This window comes from Sitophilus oryzae, unplaced genomic scaffold, assembly GCF_002938485.1.
Source record: "Sitophilus oryzae breed Bouriz unplaced genomic scaffold, Soryzae_2.0 scaffold_172_pilon_pilon, whole genome shotgun sequence".
Lineage (NCBI taxonomy): Eukaryota > Metazoa > Arthropoda > Insecta > Coleoptera > Curculionidae > Sitophilus > Sitophilus oryzae.
Genome location: NW_022146424.1, coordinates 8,897,452 through 8,920,907, shown reverse-complemented (window position 1 = coordinate 8,920,907; position 23,456 = coordinate 8,897,452). Strand labels below are relative to the sequence as shown.

The window sequence follows — 23,456 nt, the reverse complement described above, 5'->3', positions numbered from 1 at the left end:
TTTTTATCCGAATGTCGACGGTACTTCAGAAATTATTTGGAAAAAATCGAAATAAAAAAGATACTTCTACACCCTGTATCTCCGAAACTAAGCATTTTATTTAGAACATACATTTATACGAAATTTTTTACAGTTCGGACCACCCTGTATAAATAAAACAAGTCCTTCCAAAACGATATTCTCTGTTTCTTAAAGTTTCGAAAAATTTGTGACACTAAGATCTTTATTGTTATAGCTTATGTAGTGAAACCATATCTTGGTAAAATGTTTCGAAACAAAAAGCAATTTATGATACGAAACATATGTATCAAAAATGTGACGAAACTGTTTCGCAATGTTTCTCAGCAAAGATGTTTCGATTTTGTGTCTAAAAATGCTACGTCTAAAAATACCACGACCTTAGCAACTTTCATAATCATTTTCTTTCAACATTCTCTATATATTTATTTATTCCAAATTAAGTCATATAAAGGAAAATAATGTTCGCGTAATTACTTCATATTTATTCTTCACGTTCGCCGACTTCTTTTCGGCCCTTTTTAATAATAGAAATAATGAAAGGACTACGAGAAAAAAAACGGGCAAAATCTCGCCGGGAAAACAAGTATAATTTTATTCGGAACGCGTGCGAAATTATTTCGCGAACTCTCTCTGTCCGTTTACGTGATTAAAATTTCATCGTGGCAACCTCATTTCACGCCCGCCGCCGGTCTGTCTTTTCTCTCCCGGAAAACCCTCTGTCGCTTGTTTAGAACATCCCCCAACCCTTAAAACCATCCTATAACGTCCTGACTTCTCGCTATTCAAATGCGATTTAATTTAAAATAAAATCCGTATATGTATGTCTATCCGGCTTAATTTAGTTAAATATCCATCCTATGTCATACATATTGTCAAGACTAAATTTGGACCGACTTGCGTTTATGACAATCTGTGAAAAATTGTACAGTACATCGACCTGTTCTGTAGCTATGTAGGGATTCGTAAGGGGTGAAAAGAAATTCTTTGTTAGCGAGCAATTCGTGGGCGTGCTATAAATATTTAAATAACATTGCTTATACATAAATTTAAAAATTACCTACCTAATCAGTTTTTTTTCAACGTTTTCCACGTAAATGAGACATAATATTTATCATTATCATCATTTTTTGCTTATTCAACCATTTTCAATTATGGTTTATAGTGTGACCAACGGATCTGTAACTACGGGGTATCGGCAGGGGAACGCAGTTGTAAACAAAACACGCCCAATTTCATTCATAAAATAGGCATGGGCGTACGGTGTTTTATGAAAATAATGTGTATCATAAATATAATATTCAGATTAATAGTTTTTTCAAAAAACTTTATGCTGTTTGAATCGTTACTGTTGAGTTAGCAGATACACACTAAAAGCTTTTATTAAAGCTCCCTTAAATATTTTGAATCATTTTATTATTATGTGTTGTTAATATAATAGAAGAAATAATTACAGCTGGGGGTTGGAACCTTTGGTCTTAAACAGCAAAATAAAACACTAAAGCAGTACAAAACACTTTTAATTTTACACTGGACGCACGTTTCGCTAACCATGTCTGCCATCAGCAGATGATCAAGACTGAGTCTTGAGGTGTATTTATTTATATATCTGTACTAACTATATTTTTTTCTATAATACATAATTTTAGATATAACTATTTCCAGCAAAAAAAAATCTTGAAAATAGTTAACTTTGGAAGCGCAAACAAAACATAATTTTACGCAGTAGATCCAATATTGCCTATTACACCAGATATGGTATCGCTCCGCCAGCACTTTTTAAAGGTTAGGTCATTGTCTACCCATATGTTTTATCCAAATAGATAATACTTGGCTATATTTTCGAATTTCGCGTATATATTTATATCTCTCTCTGCAATTTAAGGGGCCGCTCCATTAATATGTATCTGTTATTTTGACATTTACGCCAAAAAAATTCATTTGATTTTAATAACCCCCTTAGCGTTTCCCTGCCATAGGAAAATTCGATTCTTCCTGCAATTTTTGCAAAAGCTTTCTAATTGTGGGGACGAGTTTGAATTCGAGATAAAATCTATTTATCAAATTCCTGGCCACTTGGAAAAAGTCGTCGAGCATTTCAACAGCAGTCTCACGTGGTCGTTTCTTTCCAGGGCTGGATATTATTTTATCGGGGTTAGTTTCCAGCCTTTTTTTATCTTCTGTGTGAATTTTTTATAGCCGATACGCTAACTCCGGTATAAAGAAATATCCGCTCAAGTTTACGTTTAAGCGGCAACTTTTTGTTTAAGCTCGCAAACCCTATTATGAACACAAGGAAATAAACCAAATAAGATTTCATCCATGTTTATTTATATTTATTTTAGTTTAGCTAAAATATTTAGGTAAAATGTGGGTGCTTTTCATTTTAGCCAATATTTAATTTTAATATTCTAATTATATTATTATTATTCTACTTACCTATATAAATTAGCTATTATATCTCTTGTCTGACTATGTAGCGTCTTACCTTTAACAAATTTATTCATTTTAAAACACAAATATACGATCAAACTTGATATTAATAATTAAAAACTACGAACGAAAAACATTATAACAAGATAACAAAACAATAAAACACAACTTAACTACCAAATATACGAAAAATATAGGAATAAAGTTTAGGATAACCGGTATAAAATAATGAAATAAAGTAATAATGATCAAAAGAATGACACCGCCACTGGATATTTCAATAGTATTCAATATTCCTACTCTTTTCAGAAGAGACCGTGAAGTTGGGGATAAAGCAAGCGAATAGGAAAGGCGTAAAAGCCATGGCAACCGCGTGGTAACAAATCCTGTGACGTACTCTCGCCAATCATGTTCGATGAATAGGCGGCGATGCCGGTTTGCCAATGATATCGTTGAAAAATCTTCAACTTTCATAATAAGCAGATTATACAGAATGAAAGAAATAAGTTATTAAATAAAACATATCGAACAATATGAACTACGTTAAAATTCCTTAGTAATATACGTCAGAATATATGCTAAACACATTATATATAATAAAAATATATTAATTTATAGTTCATGTCTGGCAATTTTGCAATTTTATAGATAAATGTGGCAATGTCGATTTTTTTTTCTCGCATTCCTTCCGTAGCTTCAGATCCGCTGGTCAAACAGTAGCTTCCCTCACATACTCTTTTCGTAGTTGGGCCCATTCTTGTCAATTGTTGGCTATGTGGGTCCAAGTTATCCCTGCTAATTTCTTAATATCATGGTCCCATCTCAGGTTTGGTCTTCTTCTAGGTCCCTTAATTCTTCGTGGGTACCATGCTGTAATTTTTGTGGTCCATCTGTTGTCCGTTCTTCTTGCCAGGTGTCCTGCCCACTGCCATTTGAGGGATTTGACTCTGTGGATGACATCTATTACCTGGGTCTTTTTTCATATCCACTCTATTGTTTTACGGTCTCTGTTGGTCATTCTCAGCATATTTCGTTCCATTGAGCGTTGTGCGACCGGCAGTTTCCTTATGTTGTCCGTTTGAAGTGTCCAGGATTCGTATCCCTGCATATTTTGAATAAGTTAACGACATAATTATCTATATAAATTCTGACGGCAAATTACAAGTCATGACTAGTAGTACACATTCGTCGAATGTTTTCTTATTTAGATAGAGTGGTATTCTAGATAATATAATTAAGAATTTAATAAAATTAACAAGAAAACCAATGAAATCACGCAACTATTTTACCGATAACGACTGCATTGTTCTCCGAGCTCGGTCTACTACCGTTTTCTTAGAAAATGAGGCGATGCATCCCGTCAATAAAAATTCGACAAGTTTGCAAGTGGCCAATGCAATGAACGGTAATGAGTGACATACCTACTTGTCAAGTCCATGCGGATTTTGTGTAGAGGGTGGCCCATTAGTGCGAGGAAGTCCAATAACGTCGTTGTCGTTGAAGATTGAAAAAGAGTTTTATAAAGATGTTGCATGGTTTATAATAGTGACAAAAAAGTTATGATAAAATTTTAAGTTTTTTTTTAAATTGTACCCCCAGCTGCATATTTTATTTGAAGCACTATACAGTGTTGCCATTCTATTTAATATTTAGTGCGTCTCCCTTTCTTGAGTTATAATTCATCACGCAGTCTCAAGGCTAGGTTAGGTTGACTGTTAGCTAGCTAGTTTGACAGAGGTTAGCTCTCCATCTCCAATATCAGTCATATCAAAATTCATTAGTTAGATATTCTGGTGTTTCCCCATTTTTCTCACTAGGTTAGCTGAATAGTCTAACTAGGTTAACTAGATGGTAACCTCAAGAACAGTTAACCTAATAGAACTACTCATTCAGCCAAAAATGTCCGCCAGGTGCATGCGAAAACTACTCGCTTTGTGACGTCATTGTAGTCCTTGTCATGGTTATTAGTCCTTATCCGACAACCAATAATACACACACGTGCATTATTGGTTGCCGAATGCAAAACGTTCATTATTTAGTTTATTTATTTAAACACCTTATATGTATGCAGTATAGAAAATTAACTGTATAAATCGTATTAAATACGCGGATAATGCATTTTTAAGAACAGCAGTTCCCAGCATCACCTTTTGCAGGCATTCTTTTTAGAGTACTTCCGTATTTTGTTTAAAATAATTAATAAACAATATCGTAGGCACTTAGTAAGCACTTTCCACAACACAAAATGAACGTATTTATACACTCTATAGCTCTAAAAACTTTAAAGACACCTTTTTCACATGTAAAATTGACAAAATAATTAACTCAAAATTTCTCAGCTGTTATTTTTACAAGTTTACCATAGGCAACTAATAATACACACTATCATGACAAGGACTACAATGACGTCACAACTGTCAGCTGAAGCGCGGGAAGAGGCGAACGTACGTCTTATGAAGATGAGCAATTCTATTAGTTTACCGTTCTTGGGTAACCTCACTAGCAAACTGGATATCCAGTTTTCACACATATACCGTATGATCGAAAAAAAAACGGCGTCCAGATGGCTTGAAAATGATAAAATGGAATCGACATTCCCCACGTAATTTTACATATAAAATATCAGGGATCTTCATGTCACATAGCCATAGCTGATGCAGTTTTTTGTTATACCTATTGTATAACATTAAAGAAAGGAAATAAAACTGTATTTTGTTTTATAAATATCAAATGATTTTTCTAAAGAATTGTAAGTCCGCAATAAGAAAAATTGTATAATCATCTAAACGAGACATTTACTTTCACAAATATGGAAAATAGCAGGCCTGGAATTCCAATAGGCTGCGACAACTTGAGTAATGCCTACAAGCCATATTCTGCCTCCGCAGTGTAAAGCCGTATATACGTCTCCCCCGCCCCCCATCTTTGTGTAACACCCCTATTACTTACGGCTCCTTTCCAGGCTCGTCATTTATCGAAGCTTCCGGTCTGGGGAAGGGCGCCATTTAATTTATTCGCGCCATCGTTAAATTGGGAGATTTGTTATTATGTCGTTTAATATCTGCGCGCCTTGTCGAATGGCGCGTCGGCATATATTTCATTATGTTAATGAAAGACGAAAAAGGGAAGCAAAATATTTTTTGACAAAATGTACAAAGTACTTCATTCAAGAAACATGGCCATTTTTCCAATAGCTAAATACTGTTTTGATGAAAAATAATAACGACACGCAAAGACGATGACGATGGACGGTATATACAATCAGTCGGCAGTCCGATCAGTCTCACGTCGAATTTCATAGGTCGCACATCATAGTATGCACGGGTTTTGTTGCTTTGAATTTTCAACTTGGAATTTTGCATAATTTGCTTTTTAAACGCATATCGTATAACAAATTCGTGATCGTTATTAACATGCATTTGTCATTTTTTATGGACAAATTTTAGGATATATTTATAACAAAATTTAGGAATTGAAATTAGAGCATTTATTTGCTATATCTGAAGGTAAGAGACATTTACCTAATGCACCTGTATAGATAATGCATGCGTGACTATAGATAGAATAAGAATATAGGTATCGATTTTTTTACAAAAATAATAGATATTAATATAATAATAATAATTACAAAAATTTTAGAATTTCAAGTCGTCGTATTAAAAAAAAACAAAATGTGACCAAAGCTTATAATTTTAATAATTTGTTTGCTTGACTTTGATTAATCGTGATGTAACATTTTTTTGTAATTTGTAGAGTGATGAACCACCCCAAAAAATACAAAGGAGTGAAGAAGCAGAAATAACTACTATCGAGGAAAATAATATCACTTTACTTACTACAGACCAGGAAAACCTAAATTTATCAGAAAATAATATACCTCGTAATATGCCTGTATATGATGTATAGACTTCTCTTAGATCAAAATAAATTTTAGTTGAGGCAATATTATTCGCTATTGGTCTAAGAAAAGTGTCTCTTTAATCAAGAAATGTCCCTTTTCAATCAAGGATTTTTGCATGAATCAAAGAGACTATTGTTCTTGTATTAAGAACTTCTTTGCATATTCATTTTTGGTCAAGAGTGAAATACATTGGACAGATAGATTCTTCTATTCTCTAAAGTAATTTTTTAAAACTTATGAAAAGATAGTTAATGCTTTGGGCAAAGAAACGTCGTTCTTGGCCCTATTGAAAAGCGCCAATCTTTTGGGTCAAAGTCATATTCATTTCGACTGAGTGATCCTTTTTTTTCAGTGTGTACATCGTGTAGACCTGTCTACTGTCTAACATTCCTCAGCCAAGACATTTTCTTCCTTCGGATACCCCTCCGGCCTTCGATCTTGCCTTCGATTAACAGAAGTCGATAAACAAGAATTGATATTTGGGGTTTCGCATTATGTGCCCCAGGTATGCGGTTTTTTTCTTCTTAATCAATTCAAACAATTCGAGCTGTTTGTTGACAAGTCTCAGAACTTCCTCATCTGTTAACCTAGCCGTCCAAGGTATCTTCAGAATTCTGCGATATAGCTACATCTCGGAAGCCTCTAGTTTATTAATGACAGCTGCTTTCATTGTCCAACCTTCCATACCATAGAGGAGCACCGACCACACGTCACACCTTACGAATCTTAATCTGAGGTTAAGATCAAAATCAGAACAGACAAGTACTTTTCGGAACCTCAAGAATGCATGCCGAGCTTGTTCGATGCGACATTTAATTTCCTTGTCTGATGTCCAATCTTCGGAGAGCCAGATGCCCAAGTACTTAAATTTATCTACCCTCTCTATGGACCTTGTATTAAATGTTATAATGGAGTTTTTAAACATCATAAATTTAGTTTTCTTGATGTTTATGTTTAAACCCATTGCTTTACTCTGTTCTCCTACCTTGTTGACCAGTTGTTGTAGATCGTGTATATTATCTGCAATCAAGACCGTATCGTCGGCGTAGCGGATGTTATTAATCCACACTCCGTTAACTTTGACTCCCATTTCCACGTCCTCTAGAGCCTCTTGGAAAATAGCCTCTGAGTACAAATTGAATAGAAGTGGAGACAGCACGCAACCCTGTCGCACCCCCCTTCTAACTTGTATGGGATAGGACATGGTATGAGCAGTTGCATTAATTTGTGGTGTTGCACGCGATCGAATGCCTTTTCATAGTCTATGAAACACAGGCACACATCCTTTCTCTGATCGTAGCAGTTCTGGACAAGCACCTGTATTGCAACTATCGCTTCCCTTGTACCTAACCCCTGCCTGAACCCCATTTTTTGTGAATCGCTTATGTCCCTTTCACATTTTTTGTAAATTCTCTGGTGTATGATTTTCAGAAATATTTTTAGGGTATGGCTCATCAGGCTGATAAGTCTATGATCTACACATTTTCTGGTATTGGTCTTCTTAGGTAGGGGGATAAAAGTAGAACGCAACCTGTCTCATATATAGTGTTAAATACTTTATGTAGTGCTGTTATGCCTCTTTCATTTAGGAGTTTAAGGATTTCTGCAGGAATTTTATCTGGGCCAGCCGCTTTGTTATTTTTAGAATTAAGTATGGCTTTTTCAATCTCGTCTTTAGTGATCGATGGGCCGCGAGTTATTGATATCAGTTGGGGGTCTGTCATCGTCAAAAAGTTCTTCTACATACTTTTCCCAAACATTGCTCTTCTCTGTGCTTTCGAGGACTATCTGGTTGTTATTATTGACTGTCACGGTTGATCTCATTTTCTTATACATATATGCCAGCAGTCTCCTTCAGCTTTTTATGCAGATTAAAATTGTCATGTTGGTTTTGTACCTGTTCTAATTCGGAACATTCACGTTCAGATTAAATTTAGAAGAAAGTAAATCCAGAAAAGATCCAGAGGTTCTCAAGATTCTAGCAAAAAATTATTTGTTTGGAAATTTTTAAAGTGTTATTTTTTCTCGGTTATTTTGGATTTATTTGAAAAACGGAAAAAGGAAATATGTTTCCTTTATCGAGATCTACCAGTCTAGTCCAGAAAATATTTGCACTTACTTAAGACTCACTCTATATAACGGCTCATATATCTTAAAAATTTAAATTATATCAATATTAAATCAACTACAAAAGTATTTATTATTTTAATATTTCAATTTACCATCTTTGTTCAGGAGTCAATCTATTATAAAATAGGTTCTGGCTTTTACACCTTTCTATTGGAGAATTTATATTTGGCAACGTTGCTGGACTCCGAAGAACTTGGATTCTCTCTCCGGCATCATAATTTTTTATAGTCTCCCTGTTCTTCTAACAAAGTTTACGTTCGTTTTTTTTTCTCGTTTTGTAGCAGAGTTTTTTTTTCGCAAACTGTCGAAAGCTATTTTATACGGGCAGGTCAGCTCTAACTTTATATTGATTTGGGAGAACCAGTTTGGGACCTTAATTTTTTATCTATTTTTTTCTATTATATCAAATGGACCACTCTATTTCTTATATTTTATATCATAATCTAGCTGAGCCGGCTCAGAGTTTTTTTGTCAATCTTGTAATGGGGGTGACAGATTGATCTGGAATAATTGAAGCCAAAAGATTTTATAGTTGTCATTTGTTCATTATATTATATTTATATTTCGTTATTTCGATACAAGTATTTTCTATTATCAAAAACATCAAAGGCATCAAAAACGGGTACCTTAAAATTTTCATCAGTGGTAGTGATTGGAATACCGGTTCACATGAGTCGCATTATAATAGCGACCGTTGCAGAAAAATACCGCGACAAAATACCGCGATTTTGTAATCGAGGTTCCAACTTCCTAAGTGTCGCGGTCCTCGCTGATGTAGTACTTCGAGCATTGGTACCTATACTTTTATTTTATACTACCTACCTAGTCTCACAAACCACTGTCAAAAAAAACCTTTATTGGTGACCGGTTTCGGCATTTCCAGCCATAATTAGACTTTAAAAATAGATATAAACAATAAAACTTATATAAATGTATAAGCAAATAAAATTTTCATTTTATTTTATTTGCTTTTACGCTTCATCTTTCAAACAACGCTATTTTATACCATGCTTAGTACATACCAAAAATCGCTATTTCAAAAGTAACGTAGCGACGGGAGTACCAACGCTAATATTAACCGACCCAATCACTACAGGCGAAAACGAAACCCTAAAGGTATGATTCCGAAGACGGCGACAGCGACAAGCGACCGTGACAGACGACAGGCGACAGTGTCGCTTATCGCTGTCGTCATATCATTGTCGATGTCGGCGACAATATGAGCGAGATCTACGATGTAGTTGTCAGTGTTCGCGAAATAGTTATAATAATTAATAAATAGGTCTAATTACGTGATTGAAAAAAATGTGTTACTTGAATTACTGATGGAAGATGATGAAGAGGACGAAATATTATTGTTACTTGTTGCAAAGAAAAGAAGAAACCCCATTTTACCTCTGTTTAAAAACAGACCTAGGGAAGGAAGTTATTCCTTACTCATAAAAAAACATTTATTCAGCGGTAAAATCCATTTTTTGTCAAAAATCTGCGTTTGCATATGAATGACGACACGACAGTACTGGACAAATACCGGTAGCGTCGTCGGTCGCTTAGACGACACGTTGAATAAAAACTGTCGCGCGACACCTGTCGTCGGATTCCGACGTTACTCCATTTGATTCTAAAAGATCGGTGGAGGCGCAACTCAGTAACGACAGGTGCCGCTGTCGTCTGTCGCGGTCGCTTGTCGCTATTGCCGTCTTCGGAATCATACCTTAAAAGCGCTGCAGCGACTGCTGGAACGAAGTAAGTCGCCTCCGAGGTCGAGCGTCGATAGCCAGTTACAGCAGTTACTTCTGTCCGCGACAGGGAACTAAAACTCTAGGAGCGCGACGGCTGGAGCGAACACGTCGCCGGCGCCGTCGCACAGTGCTTCGTCCCATGGACAAAAATCGAAAAAAATAGTTAAAATTTACTAATATCTGAATATGTAATTTTATACTTATAGCAATGTTCAACCATCCTGTATATTATTTTTCATAAACAGCGTTTTTTGTTAGCAAATATTTTACAGTTGAGGGTTGGAACCTTTGGTGTTAAACAGCAAAATAAAAACACTAAATCACCACAATACACCAAAACAATTTTACTTTTACACTGGACGCGCGTTTCGCTAACCATGTTAGCATCATCAGCAGATGATTATAAACTAAAGTACAATCTACAAGTTGAGCGTTTATATACTCGCTTGTGATTGTTTAGTTTTTTATTTTTTTTAAGATGATTCTTAAATGGGTATAAAAATTTTACGTTTTCAAACTTCAAAAAGGCATTTAAAAAAAACATATCAAAACATATCGTATTTATTGAATATTTTTGTTGTCATATCCATACACTTTTAATTTTTGTATAGTTCACCTGCGTCTGCTTGCGACAAACTTTATTTTATAATACTTTTCAGATGGAGTAAAATTGATAAGCAATGCCGATCTGGTTAATACTTGGCTTGATCATAAGGACAAGAACTCAAAATTATTTGTATTTCAAAAAATGTGTTCTTTATTAAATATTGATGAACCTTCCAGTCAAATTAGCACCACTTGTGCCTGAAAAAGTCCACTATGTTGGTGCGAAACGTCGCATAATAAAAGTTTCCATCTTTCAATTTATTATAAAACCTCATACCCACGAAAAGGAAAAAATAATATATGGATATGGTCTATTAAAGAGGTAACTACTAACATCCGAACCCCTCATACCAACAAAAAGAACAGTAACAACGCGAAAAAGTAACATATTAGAAAATTATGTACAGAAATATCTTATATGTGAGGATACTTCATCTACCTGTGATTTGGATACTATAAATTTGGAAGATTCTGTCAGCAGTGATTCTTCTGAATCAGAGAAGTTACGATCTATGCATTTTGTTGTCCTAAAGTAAATTTATAATAGTATTTTAAGTTTGTTTTTAATTAAATATAACATTAATGTTTCTTTTTCATTAAAGAAAAACATTTTTATCTTATATTAGGCTTATATTGTAGGAATCATGTTCTAATGTTATTTCAATTCTTTTTTATCACAGGGATTTATTTAATACTTACACCGTTTTCATACTATAAATTATTATTTGCTTAGATGGAACACAGCTCCAACATTTTTATTATTTATAAGATTTTTTTTTTCATAAACGTGGGACTAAGAACATCGTCATTTAGTACAATGAAGGTACTCATCATTTGTGTCAAATAAACCTAGTTTGAATAAATTGCCTACAATAAAAGAGAAGTTTTGGATTTTTGTCCTCTAGAGCCATATGTTCGAAGCACTGTGCGTCGCCCGACGCTACGTACAGTTTCAGTAACTATTGTAGGCGACCGACGCAATCGCGACGGCTGGAGCTGTGTGTATTTGCAAGTATTTAAGACTCACCCTGTATATGTTGTTGATTATGGATTTTTTTATATTTTACAAATAAAACATGACAAACGATTTTTTGGCACTTAGGACATTATTTACTTCAAGTCTTCAATTGTCTTCACTTTTATATTTTCTCATTGCTGAATTTCAATTAATAATTTTAATGGTATTATCGCCGATTTTGCATCTCCCTGTGTATGTTTTCTAGTAACTAACTATTTTTTTATTAATAAGCTTAATAGCAGTTCAAAAAGAGTAGTTTTACAAAAAGCTCCATTATTTAAAAATAAAAGTATTCTTTTCATAAGCCCTTAATAAACTCTTCGGAAAAATGTTCATAGTACAAAAAACAATTAAAGCGAGAACGAACTTTCAAAGGATTATACTTGGAAACTTTTGTTTTTCTTTATTTACAAGTAACGGTAATTAATTTTCTTTTATAGGTAGGCAAAGTTAATCGAGCGATGAAAATTCGTTCGTAAAAAAGTCCGGGCAGCAACAGAGAAGCTCCGGCTATTGGCTTTAAATTTCCCATTTCCTCTTCGTTTTTTTTTTCGCGAGGCTTTGTTTGCTAACTTAATTTACAACAGGCTTTTAAAACGAGGGCGGTATTGGTTTATTTCTTGGAGATATAAAATAAATATTTCCATTTTTTGTCAAACATTAAAAAAATTAAATATAAAAAACTGGTATATATAATAAGCACAGCTTATTTGGTACCAGCTTGTCACCGTATTGTATATTTTTTAATATCTGGCCTTTCATCTGCTGCAGGTATACTCATATACCTGCCAGCAGTCAGATCGAGAGCCACTTTCGATCGTTTCTTTTAAACCCTTTTTCAATGGAGCTCAGAACCCGACTGATTATACAGGATGCATCTTAAATAAATGCAAATATTTTCAGGTCTGGAAAATATCGATAAAAGAAACATATTTTTTCTTTACCCATTTCCAAATAAATAAGTCCAAAATAACCGAATTATTTTACTTAGGAAATTAAAAAAATATCTTTTGCTTAAATTTTGAGAGCCACTGAATCTGTGTGAGAATCACTGGAAATGGTTTTCTTTCTTATAAATTTAATCTACTACCTATGTTGCCATATTATCAAGAAATTATGATTTTTAATTAAAAACTAAAAAATTTACAATTTTTTAAAATGATTCCAAATTTTCCCATTTTTTTATCGCCAAAAAACCTCACAATCGTGTTTCTGGAGTCGAAATACTCCTAAAAATATTTGCACTTATTTAAGACTCACCCTTTATAAGATAAGCGAGTATTTAGGTAAAATTTCCATGCAAATGATTGTCAGTTGATGGGCTGGTTATAAATACTGTCATGTATACGAGAATAGGCGCAGTACATATCATGCAGACACTCAAAAATAGACAGAAAGGGTCAGCTAGTATTAAATAAACAGTGGTTATCAGTTATTAATTTTTATATCACAGGATAGTGTAGCGCAAACTGATTTTTTGCATAAGTACATCCTTTTTTCCAGTTCATTTCGAATTTAGAAATAAAATCACATTACACATCCCTAAAAATGGATGTAATTGTATTCAATATATGGTTAAACATATTATTATAATATATTACTATTTTTTTTTATTTTGATATAACTCCTTAATTCTACGTTGTAATACTTTTTAAAAACGATGTCTGTATAACAAGTAGTGTTTTTAATATAAGCAGTTGCATAAGTTTTAAAAACAATATCAATCTGAGAAATTATAAAATAATGCAATTAAAAGAACTTACGTTTTCTTTGGATCATATTGTGGATTTTCAGACGGATCTCTGACTCTTAAGTTTTTCCTAATGTCACTTGTGGTGTTAGCAATTCGGCTCTGTGACAAGGATCCTGGAAGTAGCATGGCAATTTCTGAAAAAAAGAATATTATTATGATTATAAAGATGAAACTTAGTCTTAAGCTAATCGAATTATCAATAATTAAAAAAACAGTGTGTAATTATTTAATTAATCCATTGAAACTGATTTTAAATTTGCACAATCTTAACAACGAAGAACTCTTAGTAAGATTTGAGTTTTTTTGATGATTTTCTATTATGTTAAATCTTACATACACAGCCTATAGGTTGGTGCATTCTCCGCCGGTGCTGCCAACATAGGAGAAAATCGTAAACAACCGGTATACCGTGCTGGCAACTGTTACTTTTGGGTCGGCATTTATATGTGTGGAAGTAAATCGCTTAGGGATCTTATTAAGTCGGAGTGAGAGAAATGCGACGCGCGACGGTGTGCTGTTGCGGCGTTGCCGATACGCCTTTCCCTATCAAGTAAAGTAAAATCACGATCGCAAACCGCTTATTTTTAAAAGAATTTTTTTTCAAGAGATAACTAGATAAAGTCATTAGACATGTTTCTAAGCATCTGAAATGGAATTATAAGGATATCGTTAGGGTGTCATTTTCTTATAACGGGAAAACGTCAGTAATCGCGATAATTTAAAAACTCAACTTTTTAAAACATAACAGGCCTACAGGCCATAACTCAAGAACCACTTTAGATATTGAAACTTTTTTTTATTTTCAGGATCGGATATTTTACAATATGTTTACATAAGAAAAATTCGATAAGGTTGTTTTTTCCATTCAAAAATTGTAAACAATCCATCCATTTACTTTTAGAGCATAGCAATTTTCAGCAATCGTGTAATTTTTTTATTGATAAAGATTTTCACATACTGTCTACAAAGAAAATACAGCAGAAATATTAACAAACAAAAACCACAATCTATTATTTCTAATAGATTTCGAGATATCGATTTTTGAATTCAGAGTTCTAATAGCGCGACCACTATCGAACACCCACTCAATTCCACTTATTTTTACCAAAAATGCAAGTGTTTCTAGCTTGCACTTAAAAAAATTCAAGCTATAGGGAAAACTACAACGACTCGTTAATAAATAAACAAATCAAGTATCACGAGACGTAATTAAATCGTGAAGCTGAACGCATGACGTACACCTTTCCCTAGAACTTTAAGTACTGACAGCGGTATTGACTGGGTCGACCGGTCAACTGCGACAAATCTGCTATATCCTCTTCCACGTCTCTTAGCGATGTGCACAGTTTCTCGGTTTATTTTATACGTTTGGCAACGTGTGTTTACTGTCCTCTCTTTGTTCAGTACATTATAAACGTATTGTATTCTTCTTACATACGGAAATCTCGACCCAAGACTAACCTTTGCCAGCCCTTAGTATACAAATACACGGGTATAACAAGGGTTTAACTAGCGAGGTATATAATTATTAGGTATATAATTATTAGGTATATAATTATTCCAACATTCTGAAGTATAATTTGTAAAAATTCTAAAAACAAAAATAAAAAAGTAAATATTTTGATATCTTCAGAAGGTCTAACTTGTATTATAATTTGTTATTGAAGGCAATAGAAATGAGTTCAATTACGGTAGCAGCATAGTTTTACGCACCGATTTTGCTAGCGAAGACATAACTGGTGCCATTTTGGGTAATAATGAATGTTTTTAAAGGTACATAATTATACTTTAAGAAGATGTTCATAAAAAATTAAGCACTAGTTGATTAAAACAAGTATACCATTAATATTGCAAATTATGTTTTTTGTATCCTATCATAGTATATGCCTAATTAATTTTTTGATAATGTAATGAGCACTTTGTTTACTCACTTGTTTCGACGAGCTGCTTGAATCCATTTTTGCTTTTGATCAAATCGGTGTTAGAAGTTGTGAAGCACAATAGATATTTACGATACAAGTGAGTTAACAGCATCATTAAGATGCGTGTGAAAGTTGCACACAAGTATCTTAATGGAGTTAACTTGCGTGTATTGTACAATATTTTATTTTATCTACGTCTAACTATAAAAACACACAAGGAATTTTAAAAATATTTTTAACTAAAATAAAAAAATAAAAATACATTGTAGGTAATGATATAGCGAGAAACTATGGTTACGGGGGCTCGTTGAATTTGACACTTTATGTCAGTTTAATAATATAATAAATATGTTTTCATGTTTTTATAATTATTATCAATAGAACAGTTTATTTGTATTTAGTAGGTACTTATTTATTTAGAAAAATATATTTTGTAAAACATTTATTTTGTTTTACAAAATATATTTTTCTCTTTTGTAGTCATCTAATCAAGAAGTGCAGTAATGAAAATGCGTGAGTTAAGAAACTCTTAACTCACTGACGTAGATAAAATATTGGGAGAGTTGAATCATTACAAAAATGACGAGCTTCATAAAAAATGGTTGACAGCTATTAAAAGAAATAATTTCACTCAAGTGCATTAAATATGCCTCAATAAGGCCATCAAACATCAAACTATTAAATCCATCTTGTTCAGAATATCTAATGTTTTATTGAAGAACTATGCAAAAAAAAGAATGACGTTTTTACCACAAAGACAATGCCCTATGTAAAGAGAAAGAGTAAAGAAAACTAAGCTAAGCGTAAGTTCTACTTACAAACCCCTAAAAAGGTATTTAGTTTTTTTTTCTATATAAAATCTTGAAACACATATTATATTTGTTAGTTATCCTCACCTATTATAGTCTAATTTTACTCCCATTTGTGTAATGCTGCAAAACATAGAAAAAAATATTCCATATTTTTTTATCCAAGCCAGTATAGCCAGTGTAAGCTCCAAGAGCCAGTGTAAATTCCAAGAGCATTTACCAAAGCTTTTACTAAGACAAGTAACTTCCTATACTGTCTATAATAGTATATTTTTATCAAACGTTCAGTAAATTTTAAACTATGGTAGGTAAGTGTTTGCAATTGAATATTTAGTTTATATTGCTATTTTCATATGTTCAGTTCTATATCTGTCATATATTTCTGGTTATTTCTTTTTCCGATAATTTTGAACACCTTATATGCTACCTCAAGTTTGAATATTTTAACACTACCTATTTTCTGAGAAAGCAGACCTTTTTATAAGTAACTAACTGATGTTTTCATAAAAGTAATAATTCAAAAAATTCCATACTTATGTGGAGAACTTTAGAGTCCCTGTATATTAAAAAATTAGTAAAATATTACGTAATCTAACACGACATTTGTGTAAAAAATGTCTATTAGTTTAAAATACGCGCCAAATAAAGCACTTCTATCTCCGCCATATTGGAAAAGGTTGAATGGCCTTGTGTGGAGGTGGTGGTGGTTGAATACCCGGGAGAGTTGAGTAATTGAATGTTATTGCACCCAAAAATCACGTAATTATGTCCTCCTTTACATACTAACATTTTTTCGACAATTTTATTAACATTTGAAATTGTCACAACACAAAGCGACACCCAGTTCAGATTCTTTTACACATAATTTTTACTACCCGAAACAGCGTTATATCACACAAACCTCGTACTTATAGTTTCAATAAATGCACTATTAAAAACTAAAATATTTAAATAATATGACAAAGCCACGATTTTAATATTATTTCAATGCTATCAAAATCGGAACTGCATGAAATACACAGTCAAAACTTTTGATTTTTGACGATCGAGCGCTGCGGACGGAATGTTTAAATCAACTGAAATGCACCAAGTTTATAACCGAAATTTTATGAAAATATTCCCAATTTTGGAATGGAACATTCAATAAAAATATTAACAATGTATTATTTATTAATATGTATAAAAAAATAACCAATAAAAATGTATTGTAATTGTATACTAAAGTATAGAACCAACTTTTATCAAACTTTGCTCTATAAGACTTTTTGTAATAAAAACTTGAAACAGCCGTTCGAAATGTCTTTGCAGGTGTATAGTGTCAACACCGTAAAACTTTCCTTAAAACTTTGTTTTATCTAACTAGTTTCTTTTATTCTCCAGAGAAATCTTAAACCAGTCGAAAGTACGATGAATATATTCATAAAACAAGTTCCATCCAACAATTGTGCCTTGAATTTTAGATTTAGCTCTTTGTTTATATGTATTAACCATAGTCTATACGTATATTAAAAATTCTCTGCTTTATTTTATAAATACGTAGTTTTCATTTGCACAAATCGAACTTTTAACTAGCTATTAGGGGCGTTTTTTTACAAGTGACAAAAATGTAGTAAATACTAGAGGGACTATTTTACGAAAAGAAATTTGGCCTTCGGTGGAGTCGAAAAATATTTATACTAAAATTTATGTAGGGGTGGGGGTAGTCTTGACCCTTCCTGTACTTTTTCTTGATTTTTGTGAAAGTCAAATGTTGAGCACTTAGCAAAACATAGACACCCAAAATTTCATTCGAATTGGAATAACGATTCTTAAAAAAATCTGAAAAAATGTGTTTATTTAAAGTTTGATACCCTCTAGTGGACAAACGAAGCACTTTTGTATAGAGGTAGAGTATTGTGTCCAATGTGCTTATTTTAATTCCAAAAATACGCAGTTGTTCTATGTCCACGAAATATTGGGACATCCTGTATAAACCCATCCACAATAATTAACTTTATATATGATGTATATTTATATTATTATTAACTTTTTATATTAAAAATATTAGAAACCCTTTCTAGCGAAATAAATGCATTGGTATGGACGTCATCTGCCTTTATTCTGTCATCGTCTGCCGAAATCTTTACTGAATCATAAAACAGAGCATATTTATGGTATACAAACTCTTTTAGTATTGAAAATACTTCTAGCCGCATGTACATGGGACCCGTCTTTGAAAAAACGCAATGCTAGATGCGACATGGTACGGTTCGAACTTCGAGTTCAATAACCTGCCTAATCAACTTGTCAACACGTAAGTCGATAGTTTAGCCGGCGTTGATCATCGAATAGAGCAAGTACGTTCCAAGGCTGAAACAAAGTTTGCCGAAATGAGGTTTTATCAGTGTGTGGGCCAACTATTTTATGGATATGGATGTTTAGTCTGGGCCGGCGGATAAAAAAGCCAATATTAATATAAAAAAAAATATGCGTCAAGGTATGGGTTGTTAGGTAGAGTTGGGCTATTTTAATCTAACTCTTTCCGTATGAGAAACAAGGGGCAAATTATACGTGAAAGAGCGGAATAACATAAAAATAAGTTTAGGCTAATGCAATATGTATATTTTCTTGGCGCGTAGAATAATGCGCACAGTCGATGCAGTAAAGGAAATAATTAATTAAATCACTAAGTTCCAAAACATATAATAACTCGGGTCTCATCGGATCTGCTAGGACCTATGTTTTTTTATATGATTATTTTTTTTAATTAACAACTTAGGACAAAGAAAAAGCTTGCATGGTTTCCACCGCCAACAGGCGTAAAAACAAATGAATCTAAGGCGTTGCTAAATATTTATTGGGATAAGTTTTTATTGTTTGAATATTGTTGTAAATAATAATTATCATTTAATTAGTGTTAACTTATCAAAGTTCACAATACGGCGAAATTTCAACAAAATCAGGGGTGACGTGGGAAATACGTGGATAACCCTACGTTTAACCAATATTCGGGCTTTTACGATACTAATATATAATAGTCATTCTGATTAATTTAATCTGGTTCCATAACGAAACTATGAGTTCGAGGTGCTATTGCAAATTAATGCCTATTAATTCTATGCATATACATACCTCACATTTCTATAGTGTCGTGACCGTGATAGTGACCATTCATGAATTCGCATACGTTCATCTCCATCATTAATATTTTCCTCACTAAATTCTTTATTTTTATAAAAAGCCATCACGATAAAAATCAAATATCAAAATATTTAACGTTGCGAATGGTTCACTTGTTCACTATACGTATCTGGAATATATTTGCGAATGGAGATTAGCAAAGTAGATTAAGTATACGTTAGACAGCCGGAGTGCTGACATCACGAATGTCAAATTGCTTTCCAAACAGGGTTTAGTTCTTTTATATTTCTATTGAGTTCTTCCAAATGTCGTCACAAGTTAATATAAAATGTAAAAAACAGGTGATTGCCGACAACCACCGACTTGTGTCTGGTATTTTCAATATGCCTATAATGGTTGCGAATATTGCAAAATCTGTGAATTTTTGTATATTTATCTTATATGAAGAAGTAAATTGATTATTATTAAACGTTCTATCAGCATCTTCCTCGGTATATCACTTCGGATTACATTACATCAAGCGGAACACACGTTGAACACATTCAGAGGACCCCAAATTTACCTAACGCAGGGAAAGTCGCCATTAATAACATCACGGGTCTGTTCCTTCCACCTAAAGCAATAATTAAATTTTCACGCAAACAACCGAGGGAGATAGAACGGCAACCGATCCTACTCAAATAATTTTTGACGCCTTGTTTGCGATATATAGACCCTGAATGTATTTGAAGTGTGAGAATGATGTGTAGGGCTGAACTTTTAGGTAAAATAAAACACTCCTAAAATGTTAAACAAGAGCTAATTAATTATAACTTAAGAGAAAAGTTAAATTGAAATTAAAAAGGAATAATGGAGTATTTTTTACTTATACACTTAAATAGTGCAAATATTTTTAGGGGTAGTGTATTTCGACACTAGAAACATGATTTTGAGGTTTTTGCCGTGAAAATTATTTTTTTCTAAATTCCGAATTTTTTGAAAAAATTTTTGGAATTTTTTTTAGTTTTTGGTTAAAAAAACATAATTTCTTGATAATACGACAATATAGGTAGTAGATTAAATTTACAAGAAAGAAAACCCAGAAAAGATCCAGTGGTTCCTAAAATTAAGCAAAAAAAAAATTCGGGAATTTTCCAAGTAAAATAACTCATTTATTTTGGATTTACGAGGGTGGTCTGAAACGTTTCCGACCTAACAAAGATACAAGACATTTTTTCTGAATATTTTAGTTTATTATTCAACATAGTCCCCTTGTAACTTTACACACTTTTCCCAGCGATGCTCCCATCTCTGTAACCCGTCCAAATAGTACTCGGCGTTTTTCTCTGCAAAATAGTGGTTCACGAAGGTGATTGCCTCTTCATTTGACGAAAATCTCTGTCCTCCGAGCGCAATTTTTAAATAAGGGAACAAAAAGAAGTCGCTAGGGGCTAGATCTGGTGAGTAAGGCGGATGGTCAAGCAGTTCAAACCGAAATTCGTGGATTTTCGCCATGGCAACCGCTGAGGTGTGAGACGGTGCGTTATCTTGTTGAAACAGGATTTTATTTTTCTGTAAATGTGGCCGTTTTTCCGTAAGTTCTGCTTTTAGCTTGTCAAGTAATGATGCGTACTATGCTCCTGTGTTGGTTATTCCTTTTTGAAGATAATCAATTAAAATAACTCCATGACTATCCCAAAAAAGAGTCGCCATCACTTTCCCAGCCGAAATAACAGTTTTTGCTTTTTTTGGAGCCTGTTCTCCCTTTGCCGTCCACTGTTTGGACTGTATTTTTGTTTCTGGTGTATAGTGGTGTATCCAAGTTTTATCTACAGTAATTAATCGATGCCAAAACTCGATTTATTGCGCCTAAACTGCGCTAACATAGCGTTGGAAATGTTCATAGGAACACGCCTTTGGTCTAACGTGAGCATACGCGGCACCCAAAGCGCGGACAGCTTTCTCATGCCTAAATCTTGATTTAATATGGGACAAACACGTTTTTTTGATATGTTCATAACCTCTGCTATCTCTCTCACTTTAATTTGACGGTCGTCTAGCACTATTTGGTGAACTTTGACGATGTTATCGTCGGTAGTTGCAGTTTTTGGACGTCCCGAACGTTCATCGTCTCCCAAGCTCTTACGGCCACGTTTAAATTCAGCTGGCCAAAATTTCACTGTGGTAAATGATGGTGCAGAGTCCCCATACACAGAATCCAACTCATTTTGTGTAGGCGTATTGCCTTTCAAAACCAGATATTTAATGACTCACTCAAACGATTTTTACATAACAACTGCGCAACCAAAATGGCTGAAACTTTGGTGAATAACTGTCAACAGATGAACAATGAAAATTCACTAGCTTTTATCTACGAGTGTTGCCATCTTCACGTTGAGGTCGGAAACTTTTCAGACCATCCTCGTATTTAAAAAAATGCAAAGAGGAAATATGTTTCTTTTATCGAGATCTACCAACCCTGAAAATATTTGCACTTATTTAAGACTCACCCTGTATACCGGGTGCGTCTTCTTTTATCCTTATAGATACAATCAGTTCAACAAATTAATGATATAAAAAACTATAACTTTTTTACGTAAAAAAGGTGGTCTTCGTTTAGTTCGAAAAGGTAAATGGCTTTCAAGATATTTTCCAAACGAAGTGCACCTTTTTTACATTAAAAAGTCCTAGCTTTAATTTTCGTTTTACTGAAATTACTGTATGTATAAGAATAAAGCTGATTACACGGTAACCGCCAACCAGCTGGAACTGAGGACAATTCTAACAAGATTGGAAACTACCAGTAGAGAGTTCGGCCTTCGCATCAATTACAGAAAGACTAAGGTGATGATCGTAGATCACGAAAACAACAACTGCCCAGACATCACAAACATAGATCGCTGCGAAGTTGTGCAACAATTTATTTATTTAGGTGCACTTATATCTAATGCCGGTAGTTGCGAAATGGAAAAATACGCCGCAGAATTCAATTGGGCAGTAACGCTATGACGCAGCTCACGAAAGTGTGGTCGAATAGTCACATAACACAATCGACAAAAATCAATCTTGTAAATAGTCTTGTCTTTCCGGTTATGCTTTATGCTTCTGAGACATGGACATTGTTGGCAGCCGACAGACGACGCATTGACGCTTTCGAGATGCGGTGCTGGAGGAGGATGTTGCGAATACCATGCACAGCACATCGCACCAATGTGTCGGTCCTTAATGCAATCCAATTACCACAAAGACTTTCCAGCACTGTTTATAAACGCATCCTTTCCTTCTTCGGTCACGTCAACAGGAGCGGGCATATGGAGAGACTTGTAGTGCAGGGAAGACCTGCAGGATCCCGTCGCCGAGGAAGATCGCCAACCAGGTGGGTGGACATGGTTGAGAAACTTATGAATACCAACCTGGAGGGTGCCGTTCGAAGAACTGAAAACAGATAAAATTGGAGACGGGCGGTGCGTGCGGCCGTCAGGTCCTTAGAGCCAGAACCAGAGCCACTATACGTCGTACGCGACGTACGGACTTAGACGACGATAAGAATAAAAGAAGTAGCATCACTCTACTCTAATGGAAAGTACCCTTTCAGGACTGTTACATGAATACAGGAATTTTCCGCAATCGCCATTCGCTTTGGCATTAAAATGTGTGAAAGAGTACCAATTTTCAGGGAAAACGTTTTTAAAATTAAACAATGTTTTTAAAATTAAACAATAGCTATTTATGTAACAAGTTGCAAAATGAATGTGTTTTAAGCACGGGATGCAAAATTTAACAATGCGTCGAGTGCTTAAAACACTCTTTTCGCAACGAATTTCATACAAAATTTTTTGTGAAAGCGGAGAATTTGAGATTTTCATGCTATTATTATTATTTACTAGCGTGTATACCCGCGACTTCGTTCGCCTCGAATTAATCATTTGTAATGGTGCTGATAAAGCAAAGCAAGAATTTCTATTAACATACAAACTAGATAAAATTTTCTCACATTTATGTCAGCATGAGAAAAAACAATATGG

At 33.9% G+C, this 23,456-nt stretch overlaps 1 protein-coding gene across 1 annotated transcript in view; it reads right to left on the bottom strand.

The window, feature by feature from the left end:
• The window catches only part of LOC115881462 (somatomedin-B and thrombospondin type-1 domain-containing protein), a 461,055-nt gene that overhangs the window by 130,018 nt on the left and 307,581 nt on the right, over positions 1 to 23,456 (bottom strand). Inside the window, exon 3 of the mRNA XM_030898943.1 lies at positions 13,612 to 13,735. Within this exon, the coding sequence (XP_030754803.1) occupies positions 13,612 to 13,735 (124 nt within the window). The remainder of the gene's footprint in view (positions 1 to 13,611; positions 13,736 to 23,456) is intronic.